The sequence below is a fragment of the Rana temporaria genome, chromosome 10, assembly GCF_905171775.1.
Source record: "Rana temporaria chromosome 10, aRanTem1.1, whole genome shotgun sequence".
NCBI classification, from domain to species: Eukaryota; Metazoa; Chordata; class Amphibia; order Anura; family Ranidae; genus Rana; species Rana temporaria.
The window spans coordinates 100,114,814-100,128,752 of NC_053498.1; the positions used below are offsets into that span (position 1 = coordinate 100,114,814).

General features: G+C 43.1%; 1 protein-coding gene across 1 annotated transcript in view; it reads right to left on the reverse strand.

Annotated features, from left to right (window-relative positions):
• LOC120915380 (taste receptor type 1 member 3-like) overlaps positions 1 to 13,822 on the reverse strand; it is a 45,185-nt gene extending 31,363 nt beyond the window's left edge. Inside the window, exons 1-2 of the mRNA XM_040325817.1 lie at positions 13,284 to 13,822; positions 6,428 to 6,728 (exon numbers count right to left, since the gene is read on the reverse strand). Of these exons, the coding sequence (XP_040181751.1) occupies positions 6,428 to 6,728; positions 13,284 to 13,543 (561 nt within the window). The 5' untranslated portion in view covers positions 13,544 to 13,822. The remainder of the gene's footprint in view (positions 1 to 6,427; positions 6,729 to 13,283) is intronic.
• Between the last annotated feature and the right edge of the window lie 117 nt (positions 13,823 to 13,939).

Sequence of the window (13,939 nt, forward strand, 5' to 3'; positions counted from 1 at the left end):
TGCAGAGTATTGGGCAGGGGGTATTGCAGAGTATTGCGCAGGGGGTATTGCAGAGTATTGGGCAGGGGGTATTGCAGAGTATTTGCAGGGGGTATTGCAGAGTACTGCGCAGGGGGTATTGCAGAGTATTGCGCAGGGGGTATTGCGCAGGGGGAATTGCAGAGTATTGCGCAGGGGGAATTGCAGAGTATTGCGCAGGGGGTATTGCAGAGTATTGCGCAGGGGGTATTGCAGAGTATTGCGCGGGGATATTGCAGAGTATTGCGCAGGGGGTATTGCAGAGTATTGCGCAGGGGGTATTGCAGAGTATTGTGCAGGGGGTATTGCAGAGTATTGTGCAGGGGGTATTGCAGAGTATTGTGCGGGGGTATTGCAGAGTATTGCGCAGGGGGTATTGCAGAGTATTGCAGAGTATTGCACAGGGTATTGCAGGGATGGCTGGATTTGTGATTGCAATAGTCACAGATCCAGCCCACAGCACTGCTGACACCCGCTCTCTCCTCTCACACTGTACCGATCGGTACAGAGAGAGGAGGGAGGAACCAGTGTCATCAAATGACGCCGGTTTGTTTACATGTGATCGCTCCGTCATTGGACAGAGCGATCACGTGGTAAACGGGCGCTATCACCGGCAATTTACCACGATCCGTGATGCGCCGGGTCCGCTGGACCCTCACGCCTGAAGGTTTGAATGTAGAGTTCAACCTTATTGTTTTTAAGTAATGTAAAAAAAATTCAGATATTGTATTTTATTCCTTTTTTATAATTTTATGAAATGCTTGGCACTTTACTTTCGGTGTGCAGCATTATATATTGTTTTTATCGTCATTTTATAAACCCTTTTTAATTCACATTTATTCATCAGCATAAAATACTAGTAAAATGGCCGACAGATCTAATGTGAACTACAAGAAAATGGCCATGGTGTTCTGATTTGGCCCTTCTTGATCTAATTAATACACCAGATCACTTAGAAAATGGCAGCAGTGTTTATTTACTAATTGGCTTAAAAAAAATGACCGCTGATTAACTTCCTGTTCCCTGTCTATATATATATAGACTCTTGAGATCCAATCTGGTTTCCCTGATGAAGTCACGTGCTGTGACATAACGCGTAGGGCGTGGCCAGAAAAATCACGGACTGGAAGTGATGTGATAAAGCTTCTAACGCTGTTGTTTCACCTTACTGTGCTTTTTTAATGTTGATGTATGCATCCACTCATCTTGAATAAATTATCATATGTTTTACTGTACTTTACCATGAGCAATTTTATATTATTCCTTATGTGAACCGGAGCTTGGGGTTTATATATATAGATGTCCAGTCTGGGGCTTGGATATTGAGATTCCCTATATGTGACCTGGAGGCTGATCCTTCACTGGTTATAATCTGGAGTCTGGAGCTTGGAAGGTGGATACCGTCACCACTTTGGATGTTAAAGGCTATTTATTCACTACAAGGAGGTGAGAGTTCTGGAAGCATTGAGCAGTTGTGTGAAGGCTGAGGAACTGCGCAGATCACCATTTATTTCAAATTTGAGGTATTTCCGCGATTGTCAGAGCGAGAGTAATAATTCTAACACTAGACCTCCTTTGTAACTCCAACTTTGTAACCATAAAAAAAAATTAAGGAGTCACTTACGGAGATTTTTAGGTACCGTAGTTTGTCGCTATTCCACAAGTGTGCGCAATTTCAAAGCATGCCATGTTATGTATCTATTTACTCGGCGTAACATCATCTTTCACATTATACAAAAAAATTGGGCTAACTTTACTGTTTTTTTTTTTTTTTAAATGAATGAAAGTGTATTTTTTCCCCAAAAATTTCCCAAATACAGTGTGAAATAAAGTATTGCAACGGTCTCTATTTAATTCTCTAGGGTCTCTAGTAAAAAAATATATATATATATAATGTTTGGGGGTTCTAAGTAATTTTCTAGCAAAAAATACAGGATTTAACTTGTAAGCAACAAATGTCAGAAATAGGCTTAAAGGGGTTTTCCACCCATTTTGTAAGTTTATTAAAAGTCAGCAGCTACAAAAAGTGTAGCTGCTGGCTTTTAATAAACCGACACTTACCTGCTCCACGGCTCCAGCGATGTGCCGGACGGGGCTCCGCTCCTCTCCCCCCTCGCCGGCCGGCGTCTTCATGCTCAGTGTGGGCACCCGGCCGTGACAGCTTTCGTCTTCACGGCCGGGCACCCACTGCGCGTGCGCGAGCGGCACTGCGCTGCCCGGCGCCGTCTGATTGGACAGGCGATCGCCGAGGACCTGTCACGTGTCCTGGGCGATCGCCTACAGCAGCCCCTTCCTGTAGGTGATTAAGCTTAATCGTCTGCCCGGAAGGAGGAAGTGGGACAGGAAGTCCCACTCCTCCTGAAGCCCCCACTCCCCCCCAAAAAAAATTACATGCCAAATGTGGCATGTAAGGGGGAGAGGAGTGGGATAAGCGGAAGTTCCAAATTTGGGTGGAACTCCGCTTTAGGCTCGTACACACAATCGGATTTTCCGCAGACAAAGCGTCAGACTTTTGTCCGAAGGGCGTTGGCCAGGAACTTGTCTTGTATACAAACGGCACACAATTGTCCTCCAACAAACACAAACGTAGTGATGTACTCCGACTTTTGTCTGACGAACTTGTGTGCACACGATCGGAAAATATGACAACAGTCTGTGGAAAATTTATAAGCCTGCTATCCAACATTTGTCCACAGAAATGACAACAATTGTCTGATGGACCATACAAACGGTCGGATTTTCGGACAATAGGCTGTCATCACACAATTCCCGTCGGAAAATCCGATCATGTGTACGAGGCTTTAGGCATGAAAGGGATATAGATCAGACCAAAATGAGGGACAAATGAGGAGAAAAGAGAGACAGAGGGATTTTATTCCAAATCAGGGACAGTCCCTTGAAATCAGGGACGGTAGGGATCTATGAACATGTAGTCCTACTGGAGCACATGGTTCCCTTCTGGGTCATCATGCTGAGATTCTCCCTGGACTAGAACCTACCATCACTGGACTAGCTAAATTGATTTTACTTCTCTGGAAGGCAGTGTTGCCAACCGTCAGTATTTTTACTGGCAGCCAGTAAAAAACTGTCACTTTTCTCCTGCCAGTAAATGCCAGTGACAGAAAAAGGCTGCCAGTAAATATAGTCTAAAAATAAAACACCCAGCCAAGACCATCCGAATGCCTGCTACTGTGTGTTTGGGCAGAGACAGGTCTGTCAGAGACGGTTCCTGAGTGTGTTGTGTTAAGTCATGGCACAAGGGAACCTGAGCAGAGTGGCCAGACCCTCGCGTGTAGGTCTGCAGGATGGGAGCAAAGGTTCACATTAGCCCATTTTAATTTCTTTTGCTATATCGAAAATAAAATAAGAAATATATGTTTTTGTGCCCTAATATCTACCTTAAATCACATTGTAGATTGCATATCATACTTGTTTGTAGACTAAATAATAAAATTTGCACTTAAAACTTTTATTTTTGTAACTTTTGGAAATTCCATTAAATTCTTGGCTGTGCCAGTAAATTTTAGGTGCCGTGTCAGTAAATTTCAATCTGGTAGGTTGGCAACACTGCTGGAAGGTATGCACCTGGGCAGCCTGCATTAGTTAGTTAGGGCTGGACTCTGTTTCATGTTTTCTGTGCTTTTGAATTGGGCTGTTGAATCTTCAGTAAAGCTGTTAAAGTAGAACTATAGGCTAAGGTCCAGATTCACAGAGAGCAGGCCGTAGAGTAACTAATGTACACTACGCCAACGCAGCGCAGAGAGGCAAGGAATGCATTCAGCAAGCTATTGCTCCCAACGCTGCGTCAGCGCGGCATAGGTTTCGAGGGCGGCGTAGGTGGAAGTGGGCGTGGCCCATGCAAATGAGGCGTGGTCCCAATGCAAATGTCTGCTGCTGGGTTGCACCTCCTTTATGGGGAATAACTTTACACCAGATGTACAACTTACACGCACCTCGCGTAGCCTGTGTCGGGCGCATGCAGGTTCGTGAATTGCCGTATTTCCCTCATTTGCATGTTTGAATGGCTAATCAATGGGAGCGGCACCGTGCTCCCAGCCTAAATGTACACCCACCCTACACGGCGTAAGCAAGATACGTCGGCAGGGTGTAGCTTGGTTTTAGGCGCATATCTGTTTGTGGGTCTGGCGCACATTTGCACTTGCGTCAGCGTAACATGTTTTACGTCGGTATAAGTGCTTTGTGAATCTGGGCCAAAATAAATACCGTATTTATCGCGATATAGCGCGCTCCCGCGTATACCGCGCACCCTTAAAGTTTCCCCCGAAATTCCTGTAAAAAAAAAGTTATATGATTTTATTACTTACAGTTTTGGTGTCTTCCCAGCGTCCATCGTCCGGTCCAGCGTCCGTCTGCGGCCTCGGTGGTGTCCTCTCGGCTTCTCCAGCGCTCGCCTCAAGTCGAGTCCCCGCTTCCCGCGCTCAGTTCGAACGCCTCCACCGACATATACTGAGTGCAGTACACTCGGGTACATTCGGCAAGGCTCGGCTTCGCTCGCGCTCACGCTCTATGACGTTTATGCATGAGCACGAGCGAAGCCGAGCCTAGCCGAATTTACCCGAGTGTACTGCACTCGGTATATGTTGGCGCAGGAATTCAAACTGAGCGCGGGAAGTGGCTATCGGCGTATATCGCGCACCCACGATTTTCCCCTTATTTTAAGGGGAAAAAAGTGCGCGATATACGCCGATAAATACGGTATATATTTTTTTTCATTTTGAATAGAGTAAGAGAGGATTACAATACCTGTTTATTTTTGTCATCTTTGTCCAGTTGGGGAGATTTCCCATCACTTGTTGTCCCATAGCCAAACAGGATGTGAGAGAAAAACTGGGAATCACCAGAACTAATGTCCCTATTGGAAGATTTCCCCTCTAATACTTTTCTGGGGACAACCCAAAATTTGGAAATGTATTTTACTTAATCTTTCGATGATAATGGTAAACAGGACAAATTGAGAGGGTGGATCTACCTAACGGGGACACAGACAGCAATAAAAATTTCTAATCCCTCTCCACTGTATCCAAAACTAAAACTGTACCATTTTAAGCCTGGTCTGAAGTTATCCAAGGAGTGCATGGTGATACACGGCATATCAGAAGAATAGGGTTTGTAATGCACAATGGGGTTTGAAGCAAAGTCACTATTAAAGTGGATGTAAACCCAAACTTTTTTTTTGATGTTACAATGTAGAGTATAAGATTTCCTATCATCTGTGCCCAGTCTTGCCACACAGAGTTAATCCAGCTCTGAGCAATCCTCTTTTATTGTTTAGTGAAAATTAACAGACTTCCAGATAAAACCCTGTCTAAATAAAAAGTCCTTTCCTCTTTCCTTGCTTTGAGTGACAGGTTATTTACATATCTAGCTTGGACATGTTTATCATATGTTATGTTATGTTTATCATAATATGAGGTGATCCACAGGTCATTGTATATTACCAGGATGTGTTATGTGGGGGAGGGGTGGATTTCTCACTTTTTATACTGTGGATCACCTCATATTATGATAAACATAACATAACATATGATAAACATGTCCAAGCTCGATATGTAAATAACCTGTCACTCAAAGTAAGGAGAGAGGAATGGACTTTGTATTTGGACAGGGTTTTATTTGGAAGTCTGTTAATTTTCACTGAACAATAAAAGAGGATTGCTTAGAGCTGGATTAACTCTGCGTGGCAAGACTGGGCACAGATGATAGGAAATCTTATACTCTACATTGGGACATCCACTTTAAATGTTAAACTAGCAGGAACATCAGAGCAGGAGAGTAGTTGATATGGGTAACTGGTAACTAGTGTAAAGTACATTGCAGCCAGTCATGAAGTGTGGTACCTGGCAAAGGTGACAGGTCCTCCAGTAGCGAGGGGGGGGGGGTTATCTGGCTTCCTCCCAAGCGGTCAGTTTTTTAAAAGCAGCCAAGACCGAACCAAGTATAGAGATGCCATGTACCTAGCTGCATGGTATGGGAGAGTGAAGGAGTCGAGTGAGGGTACTCATGAGGTCCGACCGTGCTTGGTGCTCATGGGACCCTCTTCTGTCATTGGAAATGAGGTGACAGAGGTACACTGGACTGGTGGGCTCAGCAGTGTCCCTCCTTAATGCAACAATGAAGGTGTGTAGTAACATGCTCTGTACATATACTGTATACAGTATATGGCTTTTCTCTAAGCCAGGTTACCACCATAATTTTGAGTGTCCACATGAACGCAGCGCTGCCTGGTCCCAGGCATTGATGAGCATGTACACAAGGAAAGGTACCCCCACGTGCAGGGCGAGCAGGCCCCACCCACATACATGCTAGTGATTATCGAACATTTAACATCATAATGCTCCTTTACACTTTCATTGTGTAAACCAAATATTATAAATGTGACACAGCTTACCTGGGGTAACAGGAAAAAGCCGAATAGTTTAGCAGTTGCAGCAACCATTTCTGATGTTGATGGCCCAATCACAGCCACGACTTGTTGCTCAAAATTGGTGTAGTTACAGACTACGGGGATAGAGCTATCCTCTCTCTCAGAAAGAAATCTCAAAGCTGCTTGTAGTGTGGCATTTGTATCACAGCAGGTATCATATATGTCATATCCAAGACGGGTATTGGGCAGAATGGTACTGCTGTTGTTAATTTCCTCCACCGTAAACTTCATTGCCAATAACCCAATAAACTCATGGACATTGAAGCTGTTGAAAGAAGGATTGACACAACACAGGTTGGCTTTAACTATGATAAAATAGGAACTGTGTCTTCAGTATAGGAAAGAGTTCTTTACAGTAATGCCGCGCACAGACGATCGGACATTCTGACAACAAAACCGTGGATTTTTTTCCGACGGATGTTGGTTCAAACTTGTCTTGCATACACATGGTCACACAAATGTTGTCGGAAATTGCGTTTGCCAAGAACGCACTGACGTAAAACATGTACGAAGAGCCAAGAAACATTAAGTTCAATACCCAGGTTGGCTCTTCTGCTTGATTCTGAGCATGTATGAAATTTTGTGCGTCGGAATTGTGTACACACACTCGGAATTTCCGACAACAAGTTTTGTTGTCAGAAAATTTGAGAACCAGCTCTCAAATTTTTGTTGTCGGAAATTCCGACAGCAAATGTCCGATGGATACTGCACTATAGGAGGCACTTTCTCTCATTTTTTTTTTCATGTGTTACTGAACTTACCAGTAGTCATTGTGGATTTAAAGTTTGAAGCAGCACAGTGGAAGGAGTACCTACCTGCTTTTGATTACTTTCATCCTGTTTGCACAGGGTGCAAGGCGTGTTTGACCCCTTGCAGGGTCATTTAAAGGAGGTGAGCGAGCATTGCATGAGGTGGTGGGAGCACTCCGTTCATGGAGGTTGTCTGAAGACATCACACAAGCTTGTTTTTTGTTTTGTGTTTTTTTGCACAACGTGGATTAATTCATATTATGTTTTTGGACTTTTTTCATATTATTGCAATACCAGTGTTTATGACCATAATTGTCTATTTCACTTTTACAATGCTGTCACACCTATATTGTTTTTTATTGATTTCTGTAGGAGCACATTAGTGACAGCTGCAGTAAAAAGTTATCACTACTATGGCCCGGATTCACATACATTGGCGCATATTTATGCTGGCGTAGCGTATCTAATATACGCTAAGTCGACGTAGCGCAGAGAGGCAAGCACTCGAGATACGTCGGCGTAAGTGCTTTGTGAATCCGGGCCTATATGTTTTTCTAAGTTTCACATTGCATACCATATTAGTGCGCAACTACCTCTATTTTCAAATGTCCGATGGAGCCTACACACGGTCGGAATTTCTGACAACAAGCTCCCATCGAACATTTGGTGTCGGAAATTCCGACCGTGTGTACGCGGCATAAGAGTGGGTAAGCTGTGCAAGATCCAATTGAATGAAGCAATTATCCTTACGAGTTTTTATCCAAATATATTATTTATTGATAATGCAATTTGTAAGATATTGATCTGCTGCTTCATGATGTCAAGTAGGAATAATTTTCTAATTATTCTGATTAATGGCCTGTGACAAGGACCCACCCCACTGATACTCCCCTTTCTCACAATGTCACACCGCTCCTCCCTCCATTGCAGATGACACCAAACTACCCCGTGTCGACTGGTGTCAGAGCCTAAAGGGAGCAGTGATGTGACCGCCAGGATTATGTGACAGTATTCAGGCTAGTGATTGGCTACTAAACTCGAGCACTGTCGTGTGGGAGGAAGAGGTCACATACGTTCCCTTACCCAAAAGCACAAATATTTTGTGCTGGCTGAGCTACGGGCAGGGATGGCAGAGGATTGCTAGTGAGATAAGTACCAGTGGGTGGAGGGTGGTTTCACAGACATTGTCACTTTTCATTTTGAAAGGGGAAAAGTGGCAGTGTTTAAAGCTGAACTCCCGGAATGAGACAAAATCTACCTGCAGTGAGCTCCCATGTAGTGCAGGGGTTATATGCTTTTTTACTCTAGGGGTGCAGGGACAAGGTGTATTCTTTATCCCTGAATCCTAACAGGTTCCCTCAATACATACACCCAGGGCTGGACTTACCATTGGGCCCCTCCCAATAGGGGGCCCCCGGGCCCAATCACACCAACCCCTTCCCTGTTTGGCGGCAATTGCGGCAACCCCCTCCCGTAGTCTTGCGGCAATCCCCTCCTGCAATTTCGAGGCAATAGCATCAATCCCCTCCGGCAATTTTGCGGCAATCCCCCGTTCGCGGCAATTTCAGCACCCCCCCGCTCAACAACTTCGGCGGATGGATGTAATTCTCTGCAGCTCCCAACCCCCCCTTGCCGCTCAAGAACTTCGATGCTCCAGGGGGCCCCTTCACTGCAGCTGTATTACTGAAGGCGGCACTGGGAAGAGGTCGGCGGTGGATCCAGCCCCCCCCCCTGATCGGGTCGTCGGTAACAACCCACCCCCCGCTTCTCTGCTCCAAGGGGCCCCTTTGATTATTAAGCCCAGGGGCCCCCACCACCCTAAGTCCTGTCCTGCATACACCCAATACCCAATGCCCACAATGTCCTTGCTTCAGGCTGTGGCCACAAGCTCGCCTCCTCACATACAACGCAGATTTATCCCTTCACTCTGCTTTATGATGCCATGGGACTGCCCACAGTCTGAAGCTTGAGCCTGCTAGAGTCACAAATAAGGCAATAAGCGATTACATTTTTTTTTTGTTCTTTACTTCTAGACTGAGTACAGGAACACATATTTAACCTTTTCAGTGCAAGGGGGGCCCACATGTGCACATTGTGTCTCATTCCCAGAGTTCAGCTAAATAAAATCTGCTGTAAGTTGTCTGCTTTTTGAATTGTCTTTAATGCCTTACTAAATAAAGGCATTTTCTATATAGCAACCTCTATTTGTGTGCTAGATGTAAGGTAGGTTTCTTAGTGTAGGAAAATATTGTTTGGCTCAAGGCTAAGCCTAAGCTGTAAATCTAGGTCAGGATTCAGTGAGTCAGGGCTGGGTGACTCATCCTGACAGCTCCTCTGGTGACTCCCTCTGGTCTAGAAGGTTGTAGAAACTTCTGGAGGTTAGAAGGCGCTGTTTGGAATATTTATGAGGGCCTCAGCCAATCCCCAGTAAAGGGTTAGCAAGTGGCAGGTTCACCTCTTAAATATGCATGAGCTATGCCAGCAGGGGCAGTTGGGTGGAAGATGGAGATATAGTGCTGTGGAGACTGTTGGTTGCCCTCGGGGGTACCCCCTAGTCTAGGGGGCTGCCCTTGGGCCGGGGGTTGGGTGCTGGAGGGATCCTGCCACAACACACGGAGGAAGCCCTTCCTGGAGGCATGGGAGCAAGTGGTGGACAGTGTGAGTAGATCAGCACTTCTGGGGACTTACAAGGAGAAGATTGCCATACGTAGCCAGCACTCCCTGAAGATAGCGTTGTGTCAAATCTTTGTCCCTTCCCTGGGTAATCTCCTGCAGAGTCAGCCGTGAGGGCTGGTGTGAGTCAGTCTGGAGTCACTGTGGAGTTGTCAGCCTGGAGGGCTAGTAAAAGGGACAGTTGCAGCCAGGGGGGTTGGCAGTGCCTGAAGAGGTGGTGCTGGGACCAGTAGCCACAGGAGGGAGATTTCAAGCTGATCACTAAATACTGCTACACAACAAGGGGCTTTGAGTTCCTGCCTTCAAAAGGCCATTGCTAAATCTGACTGAGAGCCTGTCAGGTTCATTGCAGTGATCCATCTGGAGTCTACAAACAAGTCAAGTGCAGGAGGAGTGTCAAGGAGGCTGTATATAGACTGTACTGTATGTAGACTGCATTTAGAAAGATGTCCCTGAAGATGTTGCTAAAGTGTTGTTGCTGAAGTCAAGTTGGCATCCCATAATTTTGTTGGAAAAGAACAACAGCATGTAATGTATAGTCGCTTATATAAACTGAGAATATATATATATATATATATATATATATATATATATATATACCTTTCTACCCAGCAGGTGGCACTGCAGTGTTATAGTTTGTTATTCTATGGTAAAGTAATAACAGGATGTTCTGTCTATGTTAGTGCATGTACTTGTATATTCCTGTTTCCTGTGTCATGTTTCCTAATGCTGTAAGACATGCATTGCCAATCCTCCTTGAAAGTAAAGTATTCTCTGCATAAAACAAGCTTCCAAGCGTTATTCCAATAACATGTTAATAAATTTCCCATCCCCATCCAAGTTATTAACCCTCAATAAACCACAAAAACAAACACACTATTTAAAGACTTTCATATGTGAAATGAGTTGGAAAGAGAAAGTCACCTTGAATTGGGATCACTGACAGGCCCTCAAAAAGTGGGTCTACTATTCAGAAGGAGTGTGCTGGTCAGTTGCCCCAGGCCCCCTGATTCCTACAGGGTTTTTTTTGGTAGATGAAGCTATTACACTAGGCTTTTAAAAATCATTGTTAATGCATCAGCATTTTTTGCCTCTTTTTTTATGAGTTTTTGTGCTCTTAAGGATTCCATTGAACTGATTGGTACATGACTAAATTGTTAAAAATGGATTCCCCCTCCCTAAGGGCGCTTGGCAATGCTTTAGGTAGTAAAGCCAGGATTGCAAATCAACTATATCCAGTTCATGCTTTTACTTCCAAGATATCCTTTTTCTAAAGTAGAACACATGATTCCAGTTTTAGTGAACTGGTAAAGGTTACCTTTACTCTGTAGCAGTACAGTATGGAAGCCCTTTCCTCAGCATGAGCACACTGCTCACCCTTTTGTACCTACAGCTTGTGAGTAAGCGAGAACCTGTTTTCATCATCGCCTACTGAATACGGAGGCAAGGCTCCCTACCCCTTCTGATCAAGGTACCCTGATAAGGAAGCACTTCACACCTCTTTAAGGTGCTACCCTAGTAAGCATACTTTGAAGCAAACCAGAAGAAGGAGTATGAAAATATGTCACTTTTTCTGTACAGAATCTAATATGAGGCCATAGGTAATTTACACCTTTGGATGGTAACCCTGACTTCCAACCCGGATTTATGGGCACTGAAACAAATCCACTGGATCCGAAGCGAACGCTAAGAGCACATCAATTTTTCAAAATTAATTCCATCATATGACATGTTGTCATCCCTGTTTCCGAATGATAACATTCCCTTTTTCAAATTCTTACAAATACGACATTTTCTACAAAGCAAAAGACCTATCTCACAATGGTACAGGGAACTAACCCCATTTGAAAAATTATGTACTGCCACGACCCCTCAAAAACACCTAATTTCATCAGTTTATACACTCCTTTTCAGTACCATGTTACAGAGCTCCAACAAAATTAATAAAGGTTGGGAGAATGAACTCCAATTACAACTTTTAGAATCAGACTTGGACAATATTTTTACACATATTCATAAGGAATCTGTTAACATTTCGGCCCAGGAAAATAGCTACAAATTATATTCTAGATGGTATCGTACTCCTGAACGTCTCCATGTCTTTTATCCAACTGTCTCCCCTATGTGTTGGAGATGCAACAACACTCTGGGATCATTACTCCACATTTGGTGGAACTGTGACCTTATTAAGCCTTTCTGGGAGAAGGTACATGAAGCAATTATCCAAATATCGACTTACACATTGGACTTTTCCCCTGCTCAATATCTACTACACCATACATTATTACCTCAATCCACCTATAAAAAATCCTTAGTACTCCATCTCATTAATGCTGCAAAACAATGGAAAAAGGCTAATCCTTCTACACTAATTGACTGGATTAACCGCATACAACAAATTTCTGAGATGGAGGATTTGATTCACCAAGCCAATGATAACCCGACAAAATATAGATCCACTTGGTCATGTTGGATTCACTTTAGGAATTCATCGAGATTTATGGACTTATTAGGCACTTAATTGTTCCTTGTATTAGCACTTATTACGAATACTTTGAAATTTCTATTCTTCATTGAAATGGAACACCTATAGGGATTGGAACCCCCACACATTCCTCTTACCATTCAGTTTGAGTGCTTGCCTACACGTTTTTCCTTTGAAATCTTTCCCTACCTTTGTTTTAGTTTACCGAGTGCTTTTGTTGTATGCTGAATACCCCCTGTTTTTTTTTTTTTTTTTTATATATATATCTTTTTTTTTTTTTACCACATTTTATAAGACTACAATATATAAAGTCTTTATTTTCATCTTTTATTTTAACACTTCACCTCAGTATGTTCGGACTAAATTGTCCTGTAATTTCTGATTCATCTGTGCTTTACTATATTTATAGCCTGAAAATATAATGTACTATCTTCCTATTTGTACTTTATATTTAATTCTTTTGAACGTTCTGATTTTTGAATATATAAGGATAATAACATTGTATTTTCTACCATCGTATATCTGTTATCCAAAATTCTCTTTTTATTGTACAACTCCATGTATGTATACATGCATTAATTGTATTCCATTTTACCTTTAATAAAATGTTTGAAACAAAAAAACATTTATTTTGGGCTTCTCAACCTCATTGGCTTTGGAACAATTGTACACCAAATAGCCTCTGTGGATAGACTCTAATCCTACTGAATGCAAAGATCCAGAATGACAGACTTTCCCACCACATCTTAAAACCCTTATACTATATTATTTAAAGTTTAGTAAAGTTGGGTCCTATTAGTTTTGTCTCTGTACTCCAGACACACTTGGGTTTTTAAGGAGCACTGCCTAACACACAGGACACTTGAAATGGTTGTGTTATATATGCACCTATCAGTAAAAATGAAAAGCTTACTTTTTGCATTTGGTAGTTCCATCATTTCCCCAGCTGCTCGACATGTTGACTTCATCATGTATAGCGAACAGGCCGCCCAGTTTGAGGTCCCCAGGTAAGTTGAAAAATGTTTGAAAGGTCGAATCTCCCATCTTCAGTAAAGGACAAAATGGAGAACAACTGAGTAGTAACAGACAAACTAAAACACTAAGGGTGGACATTGCCACATGGAATTCAGAAATGACCGCACATTTGTGCCCTTGGTATAGTAGAAAATACATGCAGTTTGATTAAAGAGTACATGGAAATGAGCTGCTGTTTGCACTTATAAATTTGTGTATGATGCTCTACTTTCCAGCTGGTCATGTACAAACAGACACTGATTAAATATGTGACATGCTAATGATGAGCAAAGAGCCTAATTAAATGTGCACGTAAAACCAAACCTTTGTTTTTTTGCAGGTTTCAATAGCGCAAGAAAGGGTAGGAAATGGGAAAAAGACACACTAATGCCATGATGTCACCCTTTACATGGACCAAAAAGAATAGTAATAACAGGATGTTCTGTCTATGTTAGTGCATGTACTTGTATATTCCTGTTTCCTGTGTCATGTTTCCTAATGCTGTAAGACATGCATTGCCAATCCTCCTTGAAAGTAAATTGTGCATCTGTGAAT